The sequence below is a fragment of the Amblyomma maculatum genome, chromosome 3 (genome assembly GCF_055883805.1).
Source record: "Amblyomma maculatum isolate TAMU_Amacu chromosome 3, ASM5588380v1, whole genome shotgun sequence".
Lineage (NCBI taxonomy): Eukaryota > Metazoa > Arthropoda > Arachnida > Ixodida > Ixodidae > Amblyomma > Amblyomma maculatum.
In genome coordinates, this window is record NC_139346.1 from 93861023 (window position 1) to 93887594 (window position 26572).

Here is a 26572-nt window from a genome sequence, read left to right on the forward strand (position 1 = left end):
CATCATGTGAAACAGCCTTTAGGTGGTGAATGGCGGCTGTTGCGGCACGCGTCTTTCTCTCCCTCCTCTTTTTCTTCCCTACTTTCTTCTGTCCGCACAAGGCAGCGGAGGTGGCTCAACTACAGAGCCAGTAGCAGGCCCGTGCATTTTCTTTTCCTTCTTCCTACAGCCAGAACAACAGGGCTCGAACCCGACCACTGGCAGCTGCATTTGGAGATGATTTGTGCAGTTTAACAGCTCAGACTATGAGAGACGCCGTATTGAAGAGCTCTGGAAATTTCGAGCACCTGGGGTTCTTTAATGCGCACTGCAAATCAACACCTCTCCATTCCATTTCGCCTCCACTGAAACGCAGATGGTGGCAGTCTGGTTCGAACATGGGTACTCTGGTGCAGTACTCTTGACGTCGTGACCACACCGCCACCATGATAGGCGCGTTTCGACCGAGGCGAAATGAAGGAACCACTGTGTGCTGTGACCAAGGCTAGTGGTGCCAATGTGTATGAGAAGTTATCATAAATCGGTCAGTTATGTGAATAGCCGCATAGGTACCAAAAAGCTGTGTGGGCTATTGCCTTCCCAATGCAGTTACCTGCACAATGCTGTACATAGACTGCCTATTATGACTTGGCTACCATTACTATGAATTTCAGCTCATTCGAAAAAGTTCAAATTCCAGTAATCGAAACTCAAAAACATAGTGGTTTTAGCTGCTTCTTAAAAAAAATCATATATTTACTGCAAATGCTGCAAATGATGAAGAGTAGTAAAGCAGCTCGCAGATACCTTATAGAGGCCCGCAAATCCATATCACTCTCAATGGTGAAAATTAGTTGCATGACGAGATCAGACAAGATAAGTATACAGAGCAGTGATCGACAAAACCAAAATAAAACATTAAATAGTAAGAGAAAACTTATGAGTGGATTTGCGAATACTGGTTTTTATTCGCCATACATTTTTACAAGGTGCACTCCAACATATATATTTATGTTCTTTGTGTAAAGATGCCTGGCTTGATGAGAAACTTGTATGGCCGGCTCCTGCCCGGACCTCTGTATAGAAAGAAAATGCAAAGGTTCAGGAAAAGAGGCATATTTTCATGCTTAATGCTCAGTGACTTACAAAAGCATGCTACATAATGCAGAGTTCTGTGTGTGGGCTGGGAAAGGAGGAATGACAGTATTATACCTAAATGCTGCCTCATCCTTAGCTTCCAGCATTATTAAAGCGCTCGTTACTTGAAAATAACCGTGTTGGCTTACATTTGATAATGTGCTCGTATGCAAACAAACACCCCGAAGCAAATGTGTTTTGTATAACTTCCCATCAGTTCCACAATTCGATTCTTCCACTGAGTGCCACAGATAACACAGCAGGGCTGCCAGATTAAAATGAAGTTACACACAGGTGTTGCACTTCTCGGTTTAAACCGATAAATACTCATCAAGCTGAGGCTCCTAATATAGTTTTATAACTGAAGAATCAGTGTGCTCAATATGCATGTTGCAGCTAACTGCCTCTTAACCAAGAGCTAAATTCAGTCAGAAGACAAGTTTCACAAAGCATGAAAGCCAAGGGCATGGCTGAACACAGCGACCATAGAATTAACACGGTGTGCACTTCAAAATATCGACCACTATCTATGCCTCTGCAGACCGCGGCACTTCATTACTTTGCTGTCTGATGCCAAAGCGATGTTTGTATGCAGTTGTCACCAACTTCATGCACTGAAAGGAAAAAGGAAAATGAAAGGAAAGGAAAATGTCCAACCATATGCTAGCTGAGAAACTCAAAAGCTAGCATATAAATCAAAACTATGCCGCAGGCTATTTTTTATCATAGCGACAGGGGACCCCTCCAATCATAATCATCCCTGCTGTTGCCTTCACTCAATTATGGTTTCACTGCATCGTGTAATAAGCAGGATCTTTACACAATAGCTTCGCTGCTGATGATATTTAAGAGTTGGCCCCCTTGAGGAGTCCCACAGGAAATTCAGCTAGTGAGCTTCTCTGCATGTCAGAGTTGACCGAAAAATGTCAGAGCTCACTCTAGAAAAGTTGCGAAGGCGGCAGGATAGGTGCTGTGGGTGTACATTATCTACCACGTAATACAAGAATCAAACAAACAAATCAAATGAACACTTTCAAGTTGCGATTGCTCGAAGAAAGACATAGGCCATCTTGTTCCTATCAGATATTTAGTTGCGAGAAAGTGCACTTTCGGAATTTTCACGAGGTCCAATCCCAGCAGCGATAGTGCATGAATGGTTCATGCAAGAAAAGACTGAAAAAAAAAGTTAACAGGATACCTCTTTGCACTACTTTCCCAGCACTTGCTAGATATTGTGGTTTTAACATAGGTGAATTGTTGTGAAATTTGCTGTGGTATTCAATTCCCGGTGAGTATTCAGATACTTCCTAATACTCAAAAAAAAAATTCTCGAGTCCTAATTTCTCAAATCAAATATGAATTAAACATCAAGCATACCAACTTTCAAAACTTCAAATGTCTAAAACAAATGGGAAAAGGTGGTGAGGAAAGGGATCAACCTCTAGTTGCGGTAAAGAGGACCTCCCAAGCCCAGGTGATTTTTTTTTTAGTCGATATTTATTTTTTTTTAACAGAGGAAGTGCTCATCAAAGCGTATCCGAATACAACAAAATCTTATCAATTCAAAATTCAATCATCCCAACCCCGTATCAGTATCGTTTACGTGACTGAAAATGAAGTTGGCTCGAGTACACTTTTCCAAGGAAAGTGCAAAAACATCCACAAAGAGATAACACGATGAGTAACACCTTTCATTCTCAAAAGACCTTCTCAAATTGACTCAAGCTGCATTCCATCACATTCATGTAAATGCTGCTACACAAGCTTCCTATTTCATCCCTCTTACACAAGGCTTCTGAAAATACATGCAAAGTCGACCAAATGGTAGCTTAAACGATATGAGAACAAGATAGATAGAAGACAGTGGCCAATGAATGTGACAGGTCATCAAACACAACTGCGCTACTCCTTCAGTCTTCTCCCATGCCCCACCAAGTCCTTCTCCCACCTCCACCTCGACCCCCCCCCCCCCCCTCTCACGAACAAGGTCTGTTCTCTGAAATTCCTCCCTTCCTTGAATCAGCTAACTGTGCATATCAGCATTACAGACTTGTAAGCATCCTCCAAGTTTTGTTGAGTTTCATTCAGTGTGGAGGCAAAAAATTCTGAACCTGTGCCAGTACATCAATTCAACTGAAATAATTCTGCAACCTGCACCTGTCTAAGCTAATTCTCCAGAATTCAAAATTTCTGCGTATTTCATGACCTGAATTGATAATGCACTCTTCCCAAATTTTTGTCAGTGCTGGCAACCTGTGAGTGGCATTTTGGTCCTATTCTATTCTTCCCACAATTACAAGCATGCGATTCCCAGACTGATAAAGAATATGGTAAAAATGTAGAAGGTGGCTGCTCAGGCAGATGGTAATGAGTAATTAGTATACTACTCCTTTAATACAAATCTACTTCAACTTGGGCAACTCCCTTAAACAGTGCACCAACGTCACTCCCAGTTCAAGTCTCATCAATACACTCTCACCCTGCCCCAGAGAGATGTTAAGAGTACCCAGATAAAAAGAAAGAAACATAAAAGTGCTCAGCCTGTATCGGTTAGAAAGTGGTGCTCAGTTCAAACCTCGGACTAGGATGAGCTTGTTCTCAACTACAAAGTTTTCCTGAAAGTTGTATAGCTTCAATTTGTTGCCATATGGCTGTGCTTTTGTGGATGCTAACGAGTAATCAACCCCTAATTTCAGGTCCCTCACAGCTCCACAATGAATCCCTTGGGCATTCTGGAACCCTGCGTGCAGGGATGCTTCACTTTGATGTGCTAGCACTACCAGCACGAAATAAGAGATAGCAGTGAGTCACTGACCTTGCAGCGCGGGCAAGCACCTTGTCCCTGGAGAACTCCCGCGGTGCATCCAAGTGGTCGCACATGGACTCCAGCAGCACGTCCATGCAAACGAGCAGGTGCTGCAGCTGGTAGCTCAGCAGCTGGTCACCCACCTGAGCCTGCACCTGCTCCACGCAGTGGACATTCAGTTCACGCTCCAGCTCCTGCAGCAGGGTTTCCACACAGGTGGCACTTCGACACATGCTTCTTCAGTTGTAACTAACAAAACACTGCGAAGGAAATCATTTAGTTCGCTAAATCTGACTTCTCCTACACACATGGCGTGACATTGTGTAAGGACTATATTTTCGCAGGTAAACAGTGCAAAGAAACATGGCAACACTGGCCAAAGGTTGCTGGCTAAAAGCGACGCATTAACACAAAATAAAAGTAGAAAAATCAAGATGAACGGAGCAGCCACAGTAGCTGGCGCATTCGGAACATGCAAGTGTGTGGTGTGATGCCACCACCTTCCTGTGCAAAATGCAACACCCACTTTCTAATCTCTCCCACCTATTGACTCTGGCTAGTGACTGTGGTCTTTCTCTTGCCTCCAATCCCCTTTCCCTCTCCCACTTTCTCTCCCTCCTCTCCCCTGAAAGTAGACAGAGAATTTTCTTCTACTTTTGCCTTCTATCCACAAAGGCTTCCCACCTTGCCAGCAGGCCTAGACACTTTTTTCGATAATGGACATTGCACGCCTAACGCAATAAAATTAACAGTGGTTAAGGGCAAGACAAAAGGAAGATGATCACCAGATAAGTGCGAACTTGTGATGAACAACACCCTTATTTGCCTGAATTTACCACTACTAAACTGAGAGACAGAGAAGGCATGCAGTATAGCAGAGTAAGAAAGAGAGAAATAAAGAGAGAAAAGCCTCGATGCAATGCGGACCTTCCATGATGTCCTCAGCCGGCAAACCAAAGCTGCAACTGTGCAAAAAGCTATCTCCATAAAAAAGCTGCTCCATGAGAATAAAAATATGCAGCCACAGAGTTAACTAAACAAACCGCAGCTGATGCTCTGCTCACTCATATGTTTCAATATCCCGCCTGTTATGTACGTGGTACTTGTAAGAACGCATCTTGTAAGCATGAAAAAGGCAAAAATGTATCACCCCAGCACATATGCTCAAGTAGCACTACACTGAAGTTTCAAACAGGCTGCTGAACAGCACACGTGACTCATTTTTCTCACTTTAAAAATGGCTCATTGGCTGGTTTTTCTTACACTTCTGCAGACAGAGGCTGACAACAAGACTAGCTGGCATCATGCTTGAGCCAGCAGTGACTGTTTCTGGGATAGAGGTGTTCCGCTCGCTGGGTGGCAATACCACTCACCTTGATGGCATCGTCATCTCGGCTGGAGCACTCCTCACGAAGCTGGAGCGTCAGCAAAAACAGTGGTGCATCGCTTGGGTAGTTGTCATGCAAGAGCACCAGGGCCTTCACCATGGCTGTGCAACAAGCACGGGGAGAATACAGCAGTGCTCAGAAAGAATAAGGCTGAACACAGGCCAGTCACGTCACTGAGATTTCCCTGCTGCTCGAGAGTCTGAGCGACAATGGCAGCCCAATGTCTCACTTAAGGTAGCGGCCACTTGAAGGGGGAGAAAGCTTGTGGACCTCCTTAAGCCATAGAGTATGATTTTGCCACTAGATTAAAATGACGACGCGAGATACACACACTTGCGAGTGAATAAGCAGTATACTAGTACAGCTACTTGCAGGCTTCATTTCAACGTCCATCAAAAAAACTTCAGATGGCACTAAATGCCTGAAAATGAGGATGAATGCAGTAAAATATGATCAACAGGATCACCTTCCATCTGCAATTAAAACTTGTACCAGTGATTTGAAACAGCTCTAGCATATACGAGATTACAATTATTTGCGATGACACTGAACTAGTCGGTGAATCATTGCTGCTTTTACCACTGCAGCTGCTACAGTTTAGAGGCCCCAAAGAAGCCAACTGCAATAAGTTCTAACAGCTCACATTCATTATTTGACACCAAGTAGGTACGAGAGAACCACGCTGCATATTTCAACACCTAACACTTTCAATATGTAAAAAGAACATGATCGATCCCTAATGTGTCAACATCAAAGGAGATGATGAAATAGCTTGATACTATAACAATAAATTGACATCAAACATATGCCAACAGATTAGCTTAATTTGCAACCAAGAAGCGTGAATATGATTCACCCAGGCTAGCGGCGCTCCTCCTGGAGCGAAGTGCTGACTACCGCCATACTGATGGCACACCGCGCTGGGCGTCGTCAGTCCTAGCTCACTTTGAGTCAAAGCAGCAGCAGATGGTGCGTTGGAAAAAGCCTCCACAGATCATAAGGTGCCTAATCATGCTCCCAGCACACTATAAGTACAACAACACCTCGGTTAAAAATTACGGCATAGTTGATTTCTGCATCGCTTTCAGCAGCAAAAAAGGCCATACGAGAGCCATACTGCGCTAGGTGCAGGGCTAGAAGCAGGTTCAAGCATTTTGGAGCAGCTCAGGGAGCAGTAATAAAGCTATTTTGGAACATTGGAGCAAAAACCAGAGTTATGGAGCATGCAAATTATGATTTGGAGCATGTTTCTAAGGTCATGCAAAAATATCCAGTCTGATTCCTTTCTATTTAACGCGGAACAAACTAATAGCGAACGGAATGCTTGCTTCTACACTTCATACCAGAACCATGAATCTGACTAAAAGATTTTCACTATTTTCACTTCACAGATTCAACGGTGATGTCTACCACTTTGATGTGCTCAAGCACCGCCACTACTTTGGCATCAATGACCAGCACATTTCTGCTCTCTGCCTTGTGCATATAATTTCTGATCTTAAGTCTGTGCTAACAAATTCCTGGGCACGAGTCAGTAGTGCCTTCAGGGAGGATAGATAGCTCTCAAGGGTAGCCTTTTCCTCCTTCAGATTCTTTTGACTTTACAGCCCTCTGCCAGTGGCTCCTCATGTTACCGTATTTACTCGCATATAACCCGCACCAAAAATTTAAAAAATGTGTTTAAAAAGTGGGGGTGCGGGTAATACGCGAATATTCCGGAGAAGGGGGGTTCGCGCAAGCCACCGCCCGTTACAAAGGGCAAAGCCACTACCATCCATCCATCCATCCAGCCAACAAGAGGCCAACGCAGGTCATAGCCAGATCCACATCCATAGTCTGTTTAGTCTATAGCGCCAAGCCAGCCACGCTTTTCGCACGCTTTGCATACGCTTTGTTCAGACGTTGATGGGCCTTGAGTAAGGTGCCGTTTCTTGTACGCCCAGTTTGCACAGTTGGCCAGCCTTGTTTAGGCATCATGAGTGTGTCTCGGCGGCAATCATTCACGGCGAAGGAGAAACTCAGGATCGTCGCCGCTGCTGAACAAATCGGCAACAGAGTTGCTGCAAGAAAGAACGATGTCGACGAATCTTGCATTCGCAACTGGCGGAAGAAAAAAGACTCTCTTGAAGCTGCGAACAAGGACAGGCGAGCGTTTCGCGGCCCGAAGACTGGCGTGTACCCTCGTCTCGAGACGCAGCTTGCCAAATTCATTGAGGAGCAGAGGAGTCGTGACCACATTGTGCCTACAGAGATGGCGCAGATGCAAGCCCTGAAGCTGGCCCGGGAAATGAATATTCCACGCGAGTTTCATGCGAGCCGCAGATGGCTGCAGCGCTTTATGGCCAGGCATGGATTTTCAATGCGGCGGCGAACTACCATGTGCCAGCGGCTTCCCGACGCTTACGAGGAGAAGCTGCTCAATTTTCTACGTTACGTCATCGGACTGAGGAAAGAGTGCAACTATTTGCTATCTCAGCTGGGAAATGCTGACCAAACGCCAGTATATTTCGAGATGCCCATGGACACAACCCTGGAAAAAAAGGGCGCAAAATCTGTTAGTGTGCTGACTGGCGGCAACACCAAGCTGCGCTGCACAGTGATGTGTGCTTTGGCCGACAGCACCAAACTGCGCCCGTATGTAATATTCAAGCGCAAGACTCTACCGAGTACACCACTTCCCCCAGGAATTGTTGTGCGAGTGGAAGATAACTCGTGGATGAACAGTGACCTCGTCATTGACTGGATTCAAGCAATCTGGGAAAAAAGACCAGCTGCCTTGTTGGCACGCCGTTCGATTCTGGTGCTGGATTCCTTCCGAGGCCACTGCACTGACACGGTGAAAGCTCGCCTCGCTGACAACGGCACAGACCTTGTCGTAATACCTGGCGGCATGACTTCCATGCTCCAACCACTCGACGTGTGCATCAATAAGCCTTTCAAGGCTCACGTGAAGCGGCTATATGCCCAGTGGATGGCCGACGGCCTTTACGCCCTTACGCCGACGGGACGCGTGCGAAGGCCAGATATTGCACTGCTGTGCCAGTGGATCGTAGATGCATGGGGGATGATCCCGGCCGACATGGTACGCAAGAGTTTCAAGAAGCGTGCCATAAGCAACAGCCTAGATGGTTCCGAAGATGATTACGTCTTTGAGAGCGGCGATGAAGCCTCGGACGGCAGCAGTGAGAGCGGCAACAATTGACAATTGAACGACAGCACTGACAGCGTTGCGGCAGTCGTTTTCAAATATATTTGTTTTGAAAACTAAAATGGTGACTGTTTGCTCAGTTATAACTTCCTAGTCCTCATTTTTTCAGGTAAGTGTGCGGGTTATACGTGAGGATATTTTTTTTATTTCATGGGGTTCAAAGTTAGGGGTGCGGGTTATATGCAGGGGCGGGTTATACACGAGTAAATATGGTATCACCGGAGCGATGCTGACACTTCCTTAATTTAAACACATTGGTGATAGGCCCTGTACAGCTGTTCAAAACTCTTGAGAACATTTCAATTGAACGACAGCACTGACAACGTTGCGGCAGTCGTTTTCAAATATATTTGTTTTGAAAACTAAAATGGTGACTGTTTGCTCAGTTGTAACTTCCTAGTCCTCATTTTTTCAGGTAAGTGTGCGGGTTATACGCGAGGATATTTTTTTTTTATTTCATGGGGTTCAAAGTTAGGGGTGCGGGTTATATGCAGGGGCGGGTTATACGCGAGTAAATACGGTATCACCGGAGCGATGCTGACACTTCCTCAATTTAAACACATTGGTGATAGGCCCTGTACAGCTGTTCAAAACTCTTGAGAACATTTCTAGTGACTAGCACCTTTGTTGTGTCACCCACAAAGTATGCTTTTGTTGAATGGCTTGGCACGCTTGTTCCTAGCAGAGGCTCGATGATAAAGTGCTCGTATGTGCTTGTTTTCACAGCTGAACCATTAGAACAATTTTAGTAGCTCTTTGCAGCCGGTCCAGTTTCCTTCAGCTTAAAGCAGCCCACGGGGTGACTGCGTCGCTCGCTGTCCTCCCTTCTCTCCCCGACGGCAATTTAAAAGGCTGGGAGAAGGTGCTGGATCAAGTACACAAAACATTTTTTTTTCACTATTTCCCTCCAATCGGCTGTGGTTTGCTCAAAATTTATTCACAAATTTGTTCTGCACTATGTTATTTCTAGTTGATTAAAATTTTATACGTATTAAACCCAGTGTGAGTGCATTATAATTCTGCCAATGATGTGCTCCCATAGTTTTAACTAGGGCGGCCCCTTCAGCACGTACACGGAGCTGTGTTCTGGTAAAGTTGATGACAAAATATCGAGGTAGCCAATTTAAAGCACTTTCGGAGCGATATTCCATTTTGGAGCAGGATGGAGCAGGAAAAGCAGTTTGGAGCAGAATGGAGAAAATGGAGCAGCACTTCCACCCCTATAGGTGTCCGACGCCATGCAGTGTACCTGGCTCTCCGCAGGAAACGTAATATTACTCATTTGGAGAAGCACAACTTGCAGGGGGAAGGAGTGATAGAGTGAAAGGTCTGCTGAACGAGAGTTTAATAAACACAAAAACTAATTTAGTTTCGCAAAGAATTTTCAAGGGTACATTCAGACTATTAGACATCAGCAATAATTCAATATATCCTGACTCAATATATCGAGAACAACTGTACTACTGCGTTTCTGGAAGCCGTTGCTGCAGCCTCTGTAACACTCTCATAAGGATATGCCCGGATGTTTGCTCACAGTGAACAATGAATAAATTTGAGGCTACAAGGAATGCAGCCTCGTCACTTATTGCAAACAGTATGCCTAACAAGCAGTGATAACAATAAGCACAAGGTAGGCAATAACCAAAACGAATAAAGGAGCCTGTCTATATGAGCAAGTTGTCTTTCTCCACTTTGCAGGTGCTAAGATGCAACTTGTGTTCCTTTAGCCCTTACATGGGTCTTTGAAACACAGTGCAAAAAGACAGTGCAGGACTCACTGCTACGCTGAGCATATCTGACTATAGTTTCAGCCAAGTCAATCTTAATTGAAAACCTGTGTGAAGGGTGAGACTTACCAGATCCTCGCCGAAACACAGCTTGGTACACAAGCTCATCTCCTCGTATCAAGCCCAGGTCCTCCATTTCCTTGTGGGAGGGGTGGTTCTGAAATGCCAACATTCATCAAGAAGATATCAAGTACGGCGCTTGATGCCATGTAAGCTCACCAGCAATGACTGCTGTTTCACCCCGCTGGGGTGGCGCATGGTTTCTAAAGATGCCAGATCCTTAGGAACTACTGTTCTTAAAAGTGCCGGATCGAATCCCGGCCTCGGCGGCAGCTTTTTGATGGAGGCAGAAAACAAAGTGCCCATGTGCTGTGTGATATCAGTGCACGTTAAAGAACCCAGGTGGTCGAAATTTGCGGAGTCCTCTACTACGGCGTCTCTCATAGCCTGAGTTGCTTTGGGACGTTAAACCCCATAAACCAAACCAAGCCAAACCAGATGACTACTGTTTCTACTTAACAGCCCAGATTTCATGTCGCTTTTGTACTGAGCTCTCAGTTGTCAAATAAATTCTGAAAATTTTTCTGCAAGGCATATAACAAGTCAGGACTAGAACCTTGTGTCATACGTGCATGCCAGGTGATAGTTCTCCAAAAGCTTGAGTACAAAATGATCTACATTTCTGAGAGGCATTACATGAGCGTGCTACTGAATAAGCAGTGCAGCTGAACGAATATCAAACACACACACACAAAAAAGCCAGGACCTTAACACGTGAAAACGTAGTGGAATGCAGGTTAATGCACCATGTGTTTGGAAGGTGCAGCAATTATTACCGCATGGTGTTCTGGACCAGTTTGGAAGTAAGTCTAATGGGCTTTCTAGGAGGCAGCCATACCACCGTGTGTCGATAAATAAAAGGCCTTTCGTTGTATACCGTAAAAGCATATGCCCTTGATTGGAACTTGCACCCGTTTTCCATGGTGAGAAAAAAATGCAATGCATTACTGCAATGCACACCAGATTTAGTTCTTCGACAACAAAATGACTCTTCCTCACTTCAAATAACATTTAAAGCAGCCACTGCAATGCGACGACTAAGTAACTGGCACCATTGCCTCAATCACACCTGTCTTTCAGATGCCTGTTCACCTTCAAAGTGAAGATCAATGCCTTTTCATCAAGTTCCCAATTCACTACCTACTGGCTTGAAACTTTGTCCTCGTAAAAACCTTTCTGGATCACCAGGTACACAGAGCTAACTTTCAAGACTTCAGTAGTTGAAGGCCTGTGGTCTGCTAGCTGTTGTAGCAAGTTGGCAAGCTTTTCCTCACCCTGATGAAACCCTTCCGAGCCAATCTGCTGTAGAAAGTCCAGCCTCTGCTTCCGTCAATTGTGCACACAAGTTTCAGGAACACCAAATGCAAGTGAGGCTGCCCGAATGACACTCGCTGCTGCGCACAACAAGACCAACTTTTTCTTTTCTTCAATCCGGCACCGTAGTGAACTCGATGCACTTTCACAGTCGATGCACATCCCCTTTTGGGCTGCTAGCGAGGCCTATCAACAACAACAGTTGTGGTAAATGAACTTGCAAGAAATACCAAGCTGCCATCTTGTGACGTAATGACGATAAAGTGTTGCTGGCATAGTTTAATTTTCATATTTGACTCGAGAGTGCATGTGATTTTTAGGTGATATTTTTCAGAAGAAAAAAGTTAAGTTAGAGTCAAGTCAGCATGATAAAACTGCCAAGTGTTGTCTTTTTTGCAGTCAGCCACAACGTTAAGTGGACAACAAGAATGACTCCATCCCATATTTGCTCGAGGTAAAATTCTCCCACTGGGAGTTCTGTGGCACTTTCTGCGTTTATTCAACAGTGAATAAACGCAGTGAATTAAGGCTTGCAGTGTTGCCCACCAAGCATTACAAAGTCCATGATAACTAACATAATAGCAGTGCAGTCTGGCTGCAGAACCTTTGAATAAAAATGCAATTTACATTGGAATGCAGCACTCAATCAATCAAGCATCAATTTTCTCAGTGTCCTTTTAATAAGAGGCCAAGTTTCTTCAGCAATGTCAAAGAAGTCATGTCGCTGCAAACGGCCAATAAAAGCGAGAGAGATAAGTAGTACAGCCACTGGATAAGTTCATTTCGAAATGACTTTCTGCGAAGCTGTACAGTCGTGTACAAACACGGGGACACCACGCTGCTTGACAGAACTGCAGGGCAGCCTTCTCTTGATGGCGCTGTGAGTGTTTTTGAGATAAGTACTACGCATAGGGTTCCCGATATGCTTGCCTGCTTGCCCGAGCACTTTTGTCAGGCACGCCTTTTTACACAAAGAAACAGTACTCATAACGGTCACCGTTGACTGCACAACTAATCAAAGGAATGAGACGCTGCAGAGAAGCTAGCCAGTAGCAACCACTCTCGATCAACCAACACAAGTTCTCTGCCGCCACCGTGTCGCTGACTCAGCCTCGTGACACGACTTGAATCACGAAGGCTATCAGAGGAAAAACATAGGCGTCAACTTCCTTGCTAGTGGTGCTGCAACTTTTAACGAAAATTTAAAGTAATCACTTTTAAACACATTTGAGCATTTACAGACTGCTTACAAGCAAAGGCAGTTTACTGTGTATACGGCTCCTGTGCACATCATGAAGCACTGCAGAACAGTTTCAAACCTCCTGGTTATGAAACTCAGCAAAACCTCTATTTCAGAGCACTGTGTCTGCTGATGTAAAAACCATTCTGAACTGAAGAGGCTCTGTGTTATCAACCCTGGTTATCATAGGCAATATTTTACATAATGTCACGCTTAGGTCCTGACAGAACAACCCCTGTTTCTCAAAGTGTGCAAAACTGCATTCCTAAAAGCGCACATCCCACAAACTTCACATACAAAGTGACAAAACACCAGAAAGCAGGTAATTAGCGAAGAGCCCGCAGGTGTGGTGAATGCTCACCTCAACGTCGGCATGCGTCACTTGTGTCCAATGCTTCAGCATCGAAGTCACCTTGCTGGGAAAGTGGTCGGACAGCTGTGCCGGAACCGGCACCACACCCTTCTCTGCAGCACAAGCAGAAAAAACCAACCAGCAGTGCAAAGAGTTGCACTAGAGAAGTAGAAAGTCGGCATGTGAGGGCAGGGAAAATACAGTGCAATCGTGAGTGAACGACTCACTTGCCGAAAAAAACACTTGATACACCTCCAGTTGCTACTACGAAAATATCAGCAAGCTAGTGTATAGCTGGACATTAAAGTGCAACACCTCTGACGGATGGTTCTCAAAGCAGCAGTGACACACTTCTGGTCATTGATGATTCTTTCCAGTAGTCGCCAGTGGTTCTCAAACTGAGTTCTCCAGAACTCTTAGGTTCATTGGAATGCTCCTCCGGTTCCATGAAACCCCATGCATGCCTCTATCCCTTCCCTGCATCAGCCCACCTTACTTTGGAACTGACTGCACTGAAATTGCTCACTGCAGACTGCTTCATTACAGAGCCAGTCATTTTTTAGGGGGATCATGTATCCGCATGCATGTTGGGAAACAAAAGGCTGAAGCCAGGATAACAGGGCTTCTTTGGCATCTCCTGAAATCCACTGGGGTTCCTTCTCAGAGGCTAAAAAGATTATGAAGACTGGCAGGCAAAAGAGGCATGAGGCAACAATTTCTAGAAAGGAATCAAAATGAGCAAGAAAAAAATGAAGCCACACAAACATCCAGCAACTCGAAGGTCAACCAACAGCCATCAAATCACCACCACAGCCATTGAGCCAAAACCCTTTCTGTTTTCATAATGCCTGTAGAGTACGGCCGATCCAACCGTCCACGGCCCCCTCCTGTCCTTTTTTCCTATTTTCCTCCGTTGCCTACCTTTATCACTTGCTTTAAGTTTGTGGGAGACAGATACCAGATACCAGACAGTGCAAAAAGCAGTTTTTCATTACGTTCTCTCTTTCCTTGGGGGTGGCACTCTGCATCCCTCATGGTCATCGGGCTGCCTGTCAGGTATTGGGGTATCCCAGACCAAACCGTCTATGATGCTGCTTATCGTTGAGCAGCTACAAGTGCTGGTTTTAAAAAAGAGGCCCACATATAGTGGTGTGCAGCAGCGTTGGCATTACTACAAGATGCTGTGGCAGCTTGTTGGGATTACGTATGTTTTTTGGCTACAAAATGGAGCATTTCTGGCAATGGCAATGAAACTGCTGGGCCGAAATATGAAATCGGAGGGTAAAGGCAGTTAGTAGTAAGTTACGCTATGTTGGTTTTCGACTCAGGCAAGTTTAATAAAGAATATAGGAGAATGAAATAAAGGTATGGTAAATCTATCTGAGAAGGCAATTTTCAAAGCTACCAGGTATCAACAGCTTTCAAGTCGCAGCTCTACTTTTGCCAGGATGAGCTGTGTTCGTTTTTCTGTGTCCGTGGTAGCTAACCGCTACGACTGTGTAGAAAGTAGAAAGGACTCCATTACCAAACGCATGGCACTGCAGCTGATGCCAAAGCTCTTACTGACTGCCAATTAAGTTATCAGCTTGGCATCTCTCTCTTGCTGTAACTGCTGCACTGATAGGATTCATTTGTGGTCAGTTAGGGCTAAACAGATGCAAAGAAATAACAGCGCAAGCGAGACACGGGTGAAGAAGAGGCAAACACACCGATAAACGCAGAATTAGCGAGCCGCAAAGAAAGCACTACGTAAGCGAGGTGCTTTTGTGGGCGAAATGTACTAATCTAACAACTTACAACGCTTCATTCACCTCGCAAGAACAGCAATAAGCAATAAAAACACGTCAAACAATGCGTCAGGTACGCGGCTGCAATGCTCAGTTGATAAGAAGAGCGAACGCTGAAGCCACCGCTGTCAACGAGGAGCAAAGATGCCGCTCCAGCCAAGTGGCATTTGAAAAAGCACCGCACCATAGATGAAGCAGGAGCTACACCAGAAGGGGCATGAAGCAAGAATCTGGAAGATGTGTAGTGCTTGTGTAGGAGCGAGCGATCACCAGAACGCCAGCACCATGCCCGTATGCAAGCAGCTTGTACTGTAAATGTAGCACCACAACGCAGTAACTAAATGATGTTGAGGTGTACCGACTGCTACCATTGAGAAGCGGTTGGTTCGGCCGGCATTGTAAAAATAGAGGAGGCGTTGCCTTGGCACACTACAAAATGATGGTCATCTCAGAGTACAGTTAAACCACCATGTGCCCATCCTCTGCGTGACATGAGCAGGACAAACCAACAGATTTAGTTTCTTCCCCATTTGAAATTAGAACCGTAGCAATTTCATGCAGTGCTCATTACACTGTCCCAGAAGTGAGCAATAAAGTGTAAATATAAAGCCCAAAAACGGTAAAACAAACAAAAAAAAGAAACAAGTACATGCCTCTGAGTCTTCTCACTCACTTGCATATGTATTAAACTGAAAAGATATCAAGAGGTCTAAGGGAAGGCCTCTTCAAATCAGGCTGCTCAATGTGGGAAGGCACCGCATTAGTATTATCTCTATTCCGGCAACACTGCTCACAAATGGCAATTTTTTCCATCACAAAGGCTGTGAACCATACATGCAGCCAGTTAGTTGCTATGTCTTCCTTGACACTGACAACTCAAGAGGTTAGAGTCTTTAGTGCTGAAAGGATCTGAATATGGTCGAAAGAAAACTTTTTGCTCTGATAAATAATTAGCAGGGTTTCACGCATAGTTGAAGCTAGTTTTACAAGTGGTAGCTAAGTTTAGGATGATCAATCTTGGCTTGTTTTGACTATTTAACTGATGCTAAGCAATGTTTGCGCCATCTGACTAGGTTCAACTTGGCTACACAGTGCTCACAGGCTGCTATTTGTTTTTATACAGGAGACCGGCAGTGATGTCACGCAACTTTCATGCCAATGTTCATCAAAGATGAAGGGTCATGTCCACCATGGTGGATGTTGCTCACCCGCGGTAACTTAGAGCCACTCTGTTGCTATGTTGTGCTTCTGAAGGTTAGATCAAGGTCAAAGCAGACACTTCCTGGTGAATGACATTTACGTCGATTAAAGCTACCACGGAAGTGTAGTCATCCAACCTGGTTACATTGTTTACACATTTTGCCCTTTTTTTTTTTTTTTTTGCTCACCCGCCAAGGATATAGAGTGGAGCAGAAAGTGGAAAAGAAGACATGCCGCAGTCTCCAGCCTGGTTGGGGAAGCACCCTCCCTTTTTCACCATGGCGCTGACGAATCTATGATAGCATTACATTGCTGATGTCACATGCGCTAGACAATGCCATGTGCAGAGACTCGAGCAAAACCTCAGCATCGGGGTCTCTCTCAGGAACAAAAGTGGGAGCTTTTAAAATTGTCCTGTAAATTATCGGCTCATCTTTGTGTTAGTGCACTCAGAGTGAAAGCTCAGTGGCATTTCCACTATATTAATGCGCACATTTCATAGACATTTTCATACTAACTTTTCGGGGACCCCTTTATTTTTTTTAAACAATGCCTGTTTCCTACTCTTAGAAAACAATTAGAGGCAATTAACTGGCTTGACGGGGAAGGATATACTAATACATACGCGCTTTCAACTCCACTCATTCAGTAAAGAAGAGCAGACTAAGGACTTTCGTTATATCCAAGTCTTTTGTTGTATCTGCCTCTTTCGTCTCTCCCATGTCTCCCATACAAGGGACAAGGCAGATTTATCTCAATTATGACACCTATAAATCCCGGTAGGTGGCTTTTTCGTGTACCTGGCAGGCAGCTGCTGCCACCTGCCAGGTGCCAGGAGAGGCACAGAAACTTTTATTTTCCAGTGGACGCCTCGGCCACACCATGAGGAAAGAAATGAAGCAGATGGTGAAAAAAGAAAAACGAAAGGAAAGCCCAGGGTGACTGCGCCCTCACCCAATGAGAGAAGCTGCTCGTAGAGGACCACGCGTGCCGCAAAACGGGTGGTGACAGTCTGCACGAGCTCCTCGACGAACGCTCGGCCCACCTCGTGGCTGGCCACAACAGTGGCAGAGCTGCAACCTTGCAGGAACTCAAGGCCAGAGAGGCGCTGCGCCCACCGGTATGCTTTGCCCACCTCGGCCACCACCTGAGAGAAGTCCACCAGCCTGCACACGGGTTGGGAAAAACCACTACTGTACTGAACAGCAAATGCTGCACAGTCATTCACAGTATCATACAGCACAATAGAGTGCATACACCACAATAAGCCCCTCATGCAAAGAAACATTCTCACTGCCAAAACTTTGTGCAGCACGATTTGGGGAGAGAAGGTATAATTCTCTTCCCTCCAGAGGCTGTATACGCAACAATCACATCATAAAAGCCGCCGTGCACCTGTTGCAAACTCATCAATCAGCCCTGCTCCTATTTGTCAATTCTGACCAGCAGAAATTTTGGCCAACAGGGAAGGAGACTGACTGCCAGGTATGTGACACTTTTTGTTACGCAATCAATGCGTACTTCAGCTCCAAAAGCACTGTTTGACAGTACATCTAATGGTGAATGAGGCCACTACTTCAGGCTGCATGCAAAAGCAGAAAAAAAAGCTTCTTTCCTTGTTTCCTAATGTTGCGCCGCAAATAAACCTTTCGGGACAGGTTTATATATACTCATGCATTGTGATCAGCCACCTTCAGCAACTATTATGCTCCTATACAAGTCAAAAGCCGCGCAGCAGCACTGTCGAGCCTCACCAAATCATAAAAAAACAGGGGCAACTAAATGGAGGCAGGTCAAGTGCTATGCATACGCTTCACAAGTCGCGCCACCTGAATCGGCTCCATGTTCAGATAGAGCAAATGTGACAGTACCAATTACACTTCCTTACCCATTTTTCTTGAGCTGGAAGTGGTTGGCAGGGTTGGGAGAACACAGCCCATTGTCGTCCCCAAACATGTTGTCGAGAATTGTAGATGGACACATAACTGGGCTGCGGAGAGCAAGGTGAAAAAAAATTTATGCATGTGCATCAATTCGACAATCATAGCTAAGTGCACCCAAGTGCTGGTTCTAAACATGCCTACGTGAATAAGCGCTTTCGAAATGCGTCTTAGTCTTAGATCCTAAGCAAATTTCGACCAGCATGACTGCTTTAGTTTTGCATAAATATTTACAGGCATGCCCTGAACAATCCAAAGTGCAATGACCACAGTTGGTATCTCGCAGGGAGATATCCCCCCAGCACAAGATACCTAGCTGATTACAGGTCATCTGGAAGAAGAATGTGAGGTATACAGTAAAAAAGAAAAACCTGGGGACAATTCAAGTTCCTTTCTTTAGAAAAAGAAGTTCTCAGAAAAGCATAGAGCAGGTCCTTTTTTATGACTGTCTTCAAATACGTAAACAACAAAACAAAAATTGGAAGAACTTAACTTCACGACCACTTTCAAATAGCGAGCTGAACCCACACAGTCATATATGCATGTTAAACACCAATTTAAAGCAATATCTGTGCTTTTTAAGGTAGGCTTACATGGACACACAGCAAGTGTGCTCGCTCGGATATAAAACTGCACACATGGGACAGCGATAATGGGATCATGTCAAGAGCGCAGTATGACTGGTTTAGGTGCTACGACAAATTAATGTACTGCAAAAAAAAGGAGTAATATCAAATGCTTTAAAAACACTGGCCGCACCAAGATCAGATTTACCCTCACCCTCTGAAACCGAGGTTGGCTGTTTGGCTGGTGACAAGAGTGCCTACCTTGCGGAAACACCGCTCGAAATTCCATGTGGTTCAGTGACGTTAGCTGTGACCGTGACGATGTGCAGAGGAATGATGTAAGTGAATGTCACCTGCAGTTTGTACCCTGAAATGTACAAGAATACGGAGAAAATTACATACAAAAAAATAAAAAGTTCTCATGAGGCTGCTTCGTGCAGCACTTTTGTGAGCACTCTGCCCACGTGCTTGCCCTGGAGAGAAAAACTCATTTTTCAGCAAGCAAGTAACCAACAAGAAATGCAGACCGGCAGGAAATTAAAACATATGTTCCTTATGCAGTGCCGAAAGTAGTGAGCCTAACAATCTCCACTGCAGGCCACAAGCACAGCTGCAGCAACTGGTCAGCATCTGTGCTCAGCTCACCTTTGTGCTGCAGGGTGAGCACCACAGAGAGCGGGTGCTTCTGGAGGCACTTGGCAACACTGGAGGAGCCAGCTCCACTGCGCGTCAGGCGCCTATGCCGCTTCTAAGAACACAGAAACAGAGAGAAAAAGAAAAAAATGAGGCCCCCCATCACACAGACACGGTGTGAATTCAGTGAGCGCCGATTTCAAGAAATCAAAAATAAAACAGAGAAACACGTTTCACCCATTGTCATATTTACTGCACCACTCGGACGTCGTTCCCATGACAGGGCTCAACACCGTGCATCCAATGATCAGTGGAACGGCCACACAAAATCTGGTCGCAGCGAACATGGAAAGAAGACTTTCCTATTTACTTCGCATCATTTGGGACACTCGATGCACATACTATCAATATACGTGGCTCACGTGAACCACAGAATGCGGCACCTCTAGACAGAACTAGCAACACAAAAAGGAACACCTCTGAGCTCTAAGAGAGACAATCAGTCTAAAAGCTGGAAGCTAATAACTCAAAAACTCCAAACTACACTCTAAGGGCACAGCGGCGGCTTAGCCAACAAATGCCACGGCTAACTTATTTTTTACGCTAAAGCACGAATTTTCTTACTTTTTATTCGATTTAGGTTCAAATTTCAGTGCAGCATGTTAGGAATGCTCCCAAACTAAGTGTGAAAATTTTCAGCATCATACCATAAAAACTTGAGTAAGGGCCAAAGTTTTTTGTTTTTTTTCTTTAAGTTCAGGTGCGAGCTTGGAGGGTGCAGCTAACACATTAACTTTTTCATTAATTATAATTATTCACACTAACTCACTATGCCACTGCGCAAAAATGTGAAGGTGCCATAGCTTACGCTTCAGGTTCTTAGTCACTGTCGCTGGCAACGTCTCTGGACCTACAGGCCAGCTGTTCTGTCAACTCAGAAGAGCACTCTCCGATTACAAAACTATCCCCGAGTGCTGTCAAGTTCATTCAATATTTCAGTCACCCTGAAGCTCTAGAAAATGAATTCTGAAGATGCAGAGATACACAAGCTCATAGCCGACTCAAAAAGGGGCACCAGGTGTGCTCTCTTGAGCTGCAAGGTCATTCTTCGGTTACACTCCGCATATTTTCTACACGGCACCAACAGAATGCAACTTTGAACAGAGCCAAATGATGCTCACATCCAGGGACTGCAACATACCAGTTAAGACCCCACTCCCGGATCACCGCTGTTCCTGTTTGCACATCATGTATCTCTTCCACGATTTTCCATGTCAAGTGGCTGTGGAAAGTGCTTGAGCATGAAAGTGGACTTCTTTGCAAGCACGATGTGAGGATGCCTGTTTCAAGTGATCCGCATCCAGTGAAATGCAAGGGTGTCATTTACCAATCCGTTTACGTGCACATAGACAATCAGACCTAGAGGTAGCTTTGCACCGTGAAAATTTTTCCACTAAAGGTTAACACACAGCGGCAACTTCCGCCTGTCTGCCGTAATGCGCAGCATTGCTGAACACTGCTGCGACTGCTGTGCACCAGTTGTGCGCACAATAACACTTTTCCTTTCATAGATGCCAAATGTGCAATCTCCTGGGGAGTCGGACCACATCAAAATTTGATCAGCATTGCTGATTTGTGACAAGCTGTATACTGGCTTCGCCACTGCAATGTGGTTGCATACCTCTGGAGCTTTAGAAGCTTGTCCTCACATTCATGAAGGTGGTGGTGGTGAAAACTTTATTTCCGTAAAGAGAGAGAGAGAGAGAAAAAAGAAAAGAAAGACATTTGTCAAATGATCAATGGGCTTCTTTCCGTTGGCTTCGTGATGTGGCCGTCAGACTGTGTCTTTCGGCGACTTCCAAAGCCCAGCTCACCGCCCGCAGTTGTACCACAGGTTCGGAGGTGGTCACCGCAGCCTCCCATTGTAGTGGGTTAGATAATAGCCATTCGGCTTTGGGTTGGAGCTCAGGGCACATGTGTAAGATATGAGCTAGGTCGGCCTTTTTGGCATCGCAAAGCGTGCATTCGGGGGTGTACAGCCTTGGGTTGACCAGTGATAGTTGAAGGTATCCGATTGGAGCTGCCTCCACGTCACTTGCTGGATTTTACTGAGGGATTTATCCGGGGCTGGGTATTCTAGTCTGCTATTCCTGTAATACACGGTGATTTCTTGGTATGTTATCATGCGTTCCTTCACCCCTCGCAGGCACGATTGGTCCACTGCCCGGTTGACGAATCCTCGGGCTATATTGTGGGCCGCTTCGTTCCCCGGGTCGGACGAGTGCGCAGAGACCCAGATAATTTTAATATGGCGGGGAGAGAAATGTGATTTTTTTAGGACTCTATATGCCGTTTCGTGAATTTTGCCTTTTTCAAAGTTACGCACGACCGTTTTTGAGTCGGTGAAAATAATTCCACAGGCAGTATTGGTGATTGCAATTGCTATCGCGGATTCCTCCGCTTCTTCCGCGCATCTGCCGAGGACGGTAGCGGCGGAGAGGTGTTTAAATTTTTGGTCTACGATGGCGACCGCGAAGACGTCCTGCTCTTCGTGTCCGGCCGCATCTACGTAGACTGCCTCCTCGCAGTTCCCATAATGCTTGTGAAGAGATTTGGCTCTGGCCTGTCTTCTCTCCTTGTGGTACTCTGGGTGCATATTTTTTGGGATCGGATGCGTTACGAGGTGCTTGAATATATCGCGGGGTACGGATCTTTCGTTCGCTTTAGTTGTTTCGAAACATATTTTTAGTTCCCAGAGAATGTGTCTCCCTGTAGGTGTGTTGGACAACCTCTTGTATTGGCCGATCCTGTGCGCTTCGATTAGCTCTTCGAGCGTATTATGGATGCCCATTTTCAAGAGTTTCGTGGTTGGTGTGAATCTCGGCAGATGTAGGGCTGCCTTGTACATTTGTCTTATTAAGCAGTTGATCTTTTCCTTTTCTGCTTTAGAAAGGTTTAGGTACGGAAGGGAGTAGATGAAGCGGCTTAGCACGAAGGCCTGAACCAGTCGTCTGAGGTCCGCCTCCTTCATTTAAAACCGCATGCTTGTTGGCGATGCGTCGAATAAGACGGTTCGTCTAGCCGTGAGTTTGTTGAATGTCGCTGTGTTTTTGCCATTGCTTTGAAGGTGCATGCCTAATAATCGAATTGTTCGGACTTCGAGGACTAAGGTGTTGTTTACGTAGATCTCTATGGGGATAGGAGTTGTTCTGGCCAATCCTCTCGGTTTGTAACGCATGACCAAGAGCTCCGACTTTGTCGGAGAGCAAGACAGGCCTATCGCCTCCGCCCGCTCCGAGACAATGTCAGCTCCCGCTTGCAGCGTCTACTCTATGTCGCCGTCACTCCCTCTAGTCGTCCATAGCGTGATGTCGTCTGCGTAAAGGGAGTGCGAAAGGTTCGGAACTCGCTTTAGGCTTCAAGTCATTGGTATGAGTGTGATATTAAAGAGCAGGGGTGAGAGCACCAATCCTTGCGGGGTGCCTTTGCTGCCCAGTTTGAAGGTGTCCGATTTGAGCGGCCCGAAACGTATCTCCGCCGCCCTATTGGATAGGAAGGCTTTGATATAGTTGTGGGTACGCTCGCCTACGTCCAAGTCTGAAAGTGCTGCCATTATGGCCTCGTGTTTGACATTGTCGAAAGCCTTAGTTAAGTCGGGGGCTAAGATTGCTCTTGTCCCTTAGTTATACCCTTGGCTTACCACGTCCTCTGACAGCCGGAGCATAATGTCCTGCATGGAGAGATGTGGTCTGAAGCCTACCATGGTGTTGGGGAAGAGTTCGTGTTTGTCAATATGTGTTTGTATTCGGTTTAGGATGATGTGTTCTAGGAATTTGCCTAGGCACAATGTGAGGGATATGGGCCTCAGGTTTTGAATTTCCAGGCTCTTGCCCGGCTTTGAGATGAAAGTAACTTTCGCGTGCCTCCAGGAGGCCGGCAGTTCCCCTTTTTCCCAGCAGTTGTTAAAAAGTTTGGTGATTTCTTCGATCGAGGTGCTGTCGAGATTCCTAATTAGCTTATTGGTTACCCCGTCAGCTCCCGGTGCTGAGGAAGTGCGCAGCTGGAGCAGCGCCGCCCTTACCTCCGCTACGGTGATCTCCTCGTCCATTTCTGGATTTGGCGACTCGTCGTATTTCGGGAGTTTTTTTGGTATGGACGTGACTAGGTACTTGTTTCTGAGCGATTTGAGGAGTTTGTCATCCTCGAGCGGGTGTGCGTGTATGATTCGGCTAATGTTTTTGTTGTGCGTCGATTTACAGTTCTCCGAGTCTAGGAGGTGTCTAAGAAGGTGCCACGTGTCTGAGTCCGAGCTTGCCGCTCATTTGGTCGCACGTTTGGCCCCATTGTTGTTTAAGCAATTCTTGCGCATGGGATTCCATGTCTTTGACGAGGCGCGCAATTTTAAGTTTTAGATGCCTATTATTCTTTTGTTTCATCTACTTCTTCTGGAAGCTTTCGTGCGCCTGCCACATGTGTAGTAGTCTGCTGTCCAGACTGCGTTTCCGCCATGACCGGTACTGCCTCGGTCGCAGTTTTGACGTCTTTTTCTAGCTGTTTTAACCAATCTTCCAGGTTCTCTATTTTACCCGCTTCGTTTTGCGTTCGAACGAGTCGGAATTTATCCCAGTCTGTGATTTTGATTTATTTCCTTCCCTTTTTCTTGAGCGACGTTGCCGGGATTGTAGTTTCGATAATGTAATGGTCGCTGCCTAGGCTACACGCAGTGTTTTTCCACTGCCCGTTTCCCACGTTCTTGCAGAGCGTAAGATCCGGGCTAGTGTCAGCTTGCACACTGTTGCCTATTCGTGTAGGTTGTAGCGTGTCGTTTAGCAGTGTTAGACCTTCGTCTTGGATGTGGTTCCAGATTGCTGTGCCTTTCTTGTTGTTAATTTTGTACCCCCAGGCCATGTGTCTGGCGTTGAAGTCGCCCACAATAATCAGTGGTCTGCGTCCACTAACTTTAAGAGCTTTGCCTATGGCTTCCGTTACCGGGGGGTGTTGCGATTTCGGTGCACTATATATGTTTAGAATAAAAAGGCTCGCGTTTCCTCTTTTTGTCGGTATGAGTTCTACGAGGAGGCAGACTGCGTCCGTCGTATTAATTTCGTGCTCAACGGCCGTTACGTTTCTATGGACCAAAATGGCTGCGCGTGAGGTTTCATAGGTTTTATAATTTCTGAGCTTCACTTTGGTGTTGGTTTCCTGAAGTGCGATGACGTCCGGGGTTTCCGAGACGCTCATATTCTGAGCTGCAGGTTCTCCCGCTTTTGGCGGAAACCTCTGCAGTTCCACTGCCATACTCTGATTTCCTTAAGGTTTCCCGCCATATTGGAGCTGTGCCTGAGAGTTAAAGGGGTTGGGTTCTGAAGTTGTTGAGGCTGCAAGAATTTCCGCACGGTTCTTGAGTTGGGTTTGCACAGCAACCACTGTAGCCTCCGTTTGGCTGAGTCGTGCTTCAAGGGAGTCCATGCGGCTGTTTATCTGGGTGGAAAGCCAGCCTATCTGGCTTTTTATATCAGCTCTGTTTTTCTCAGCGGTTTTCGTTATCTTCTCTTCCAAGCTAGCGTTAGAGCTTTGTATGAGTTGAATTATGTCTTTTAGGGTGGGGTTCTTCGACTCAGTTGTCGTTTCCATGGTTCGCTTTTTAGCCGGGGAGCTGTTACGCTGTGGCGAAGTGGCTCGCGAAGAGCTCGCGGATGCGGGTACCGAATTGTTTAGGTTAGCCCGTGGGGCATATTCTATCGGAGGGCTCGGAGTCTCCTTTTGTGGGGGGAGGGGTGGAGACTTCTTTTCTTTCTCGTCTGAAATCATCGTCCTAAGTTCACTGACCGCCTCGTTTTGCCGGTGAATTATTGCCCTGAGCTCCGCCATTCCCCCTCTATCTTGGGAGTTGTGCTGCGGTTTCCAGCTCACCTGTTTAGGAGGGCGCTCTTTGCTCTCAGCTCTCGGTAGGGGCAGGAAGGAGTCGGATCGGCCTCGGTTCCTCCGGTTTCTGTCATTGTTGGACTTTGATCTGCTCCGGGGCTCGTGTTGTGCCTGGCTGTGTTGTGCCTGGCTGTGTTGAAGTAGTTGTTCGTGCAGCCGCGTGTCGTTGAAATCGGTGGCTGTTTCTTTTCCTCGCGGGGGTTCCCGGGTCTCTCAAAACGCACCTTGCATTTCTTGTTCCAGTGAAGTGATCTCCGCTGCATAGGATGCATATCGGTGTGCAATCTGGCTCTTTTTTTGCCGGGTGCTCCTTACCGCAGCGGTTGCATAAGTTCATCCTTTCTCTTGGGCAAACGTCAGCCCTGTGGCCAGCTCGTCGGCAATTAAAACAGGCTTCCACTTTGGCTCTGAAAGGATAGCACGAGTAGAGCCCTCCGTAGAATCGAATTTGCCTGGGCGCTCTTTTGGCCCTTTGAAGGTAATTAGCAGTGCCGATGTCTTGCCCGGCCGCCTGGCGTCGGCAATCTGGCAGTCCTTGTTCAGGTCGGTGATGTCCTTGAGGATTTCCTCGTGGGTTTGGTCGTCCAATGCGTTGTAGACGATCCCTTTGACGGCTTCGTCCGGGGCCGCCACGTAAGCGCTGACTTGGTACATTAGGTCTTGTATTTCCAAGTTCTGAAGGTTCACATATTTGCTGGCTCTCTCTCGCAACGGGGAGCTCACGGTGAATTAATTGTTGGTTGGATTTATGCGTACTTGGTCTTGCTTTCTGGCAGCGGCGAAATCTACTTCGGAGCCCAGGCAGACCTTCTGCAGAAGGTTGTTGGCGGTTTGGGAGCGGAGGTCAAGTCCTCCTTTGGGTCTGAAAACCACTTTATAGTCCTCTGCCGGGAGGCGTGGAAGCGGTTTCGTCTTCCATATTGGTCGACGCTTCGGGGAAGTAGTCTCCAGCTTGACGGTCTTGCCGGGGCCGTCCTTGGGTGTAATATCAGCGTTTGTTTTCTTCGGGTGCACCCGGTCGTGGGCCTTGAAGGCGTGGGTCCATAAATCGGGGTTGTCATATTCTTCCGGAGGAATCTCCTCTCCTTGCATGATGTACTGCATCTCGCTCGGCTAGACGTAGACCGACGGTGGGTTCCCTAGTCGTGCTAGGCCTAAAATAGGCCTGGCACGGCCATATGCGGGTCGAGTGCAAAAGTACCCGAAAACGGGCTAAACTTGGTGGTTCCTCCCAGGAAAGGTGACGGGAG

General features: G+C 46.2%; 1 protein-coding gene across 1 annotated transcript in view; it reads right to left on the minus strand.

The window, feature by feature from the left end:
• Nucleotides 1-919: 919 nt before the first annotated feature.
• thoc5 (THO complex subunit 5) overlaps nt 920-26572 on the minus strand; it is a 42684-nt gene continuing 17031 nt past the window's right edge. Inside the window, exons 10-18 of the mRNA XM_084597786.1 lie at nt 19410-19512; nt 19026-19131; nt 18147-18248; nt 17213-17424; nt 13281-13384; nt 10375-10462; nt 5296-5411; nt 3932-4116; nt 920-1055 (exon numbers count right to left, since the gene is read on the minus strand). Of these exons, the coding sequence (XP_084453912.1) occupies nt 989-1055; nt 3932-4116; nt 5296-5411; nt 10375-10462; nt 13281-13384; nt 17213-17424; nt 18147-18248; nt 19026-19131; nt 19410-19512 (1083 nt within the window). The 3' untranslated portion in view covers nt 920-988. The remainder of the gene's footprint in view (nt 1056-3931; nt 4117-5295; nt 5412-10374; nt 10463-13280; nt 13385-17212; nt 17425-18146; nt 18249-19025; nt 19132-19409; nt 19513-26572) is intronic.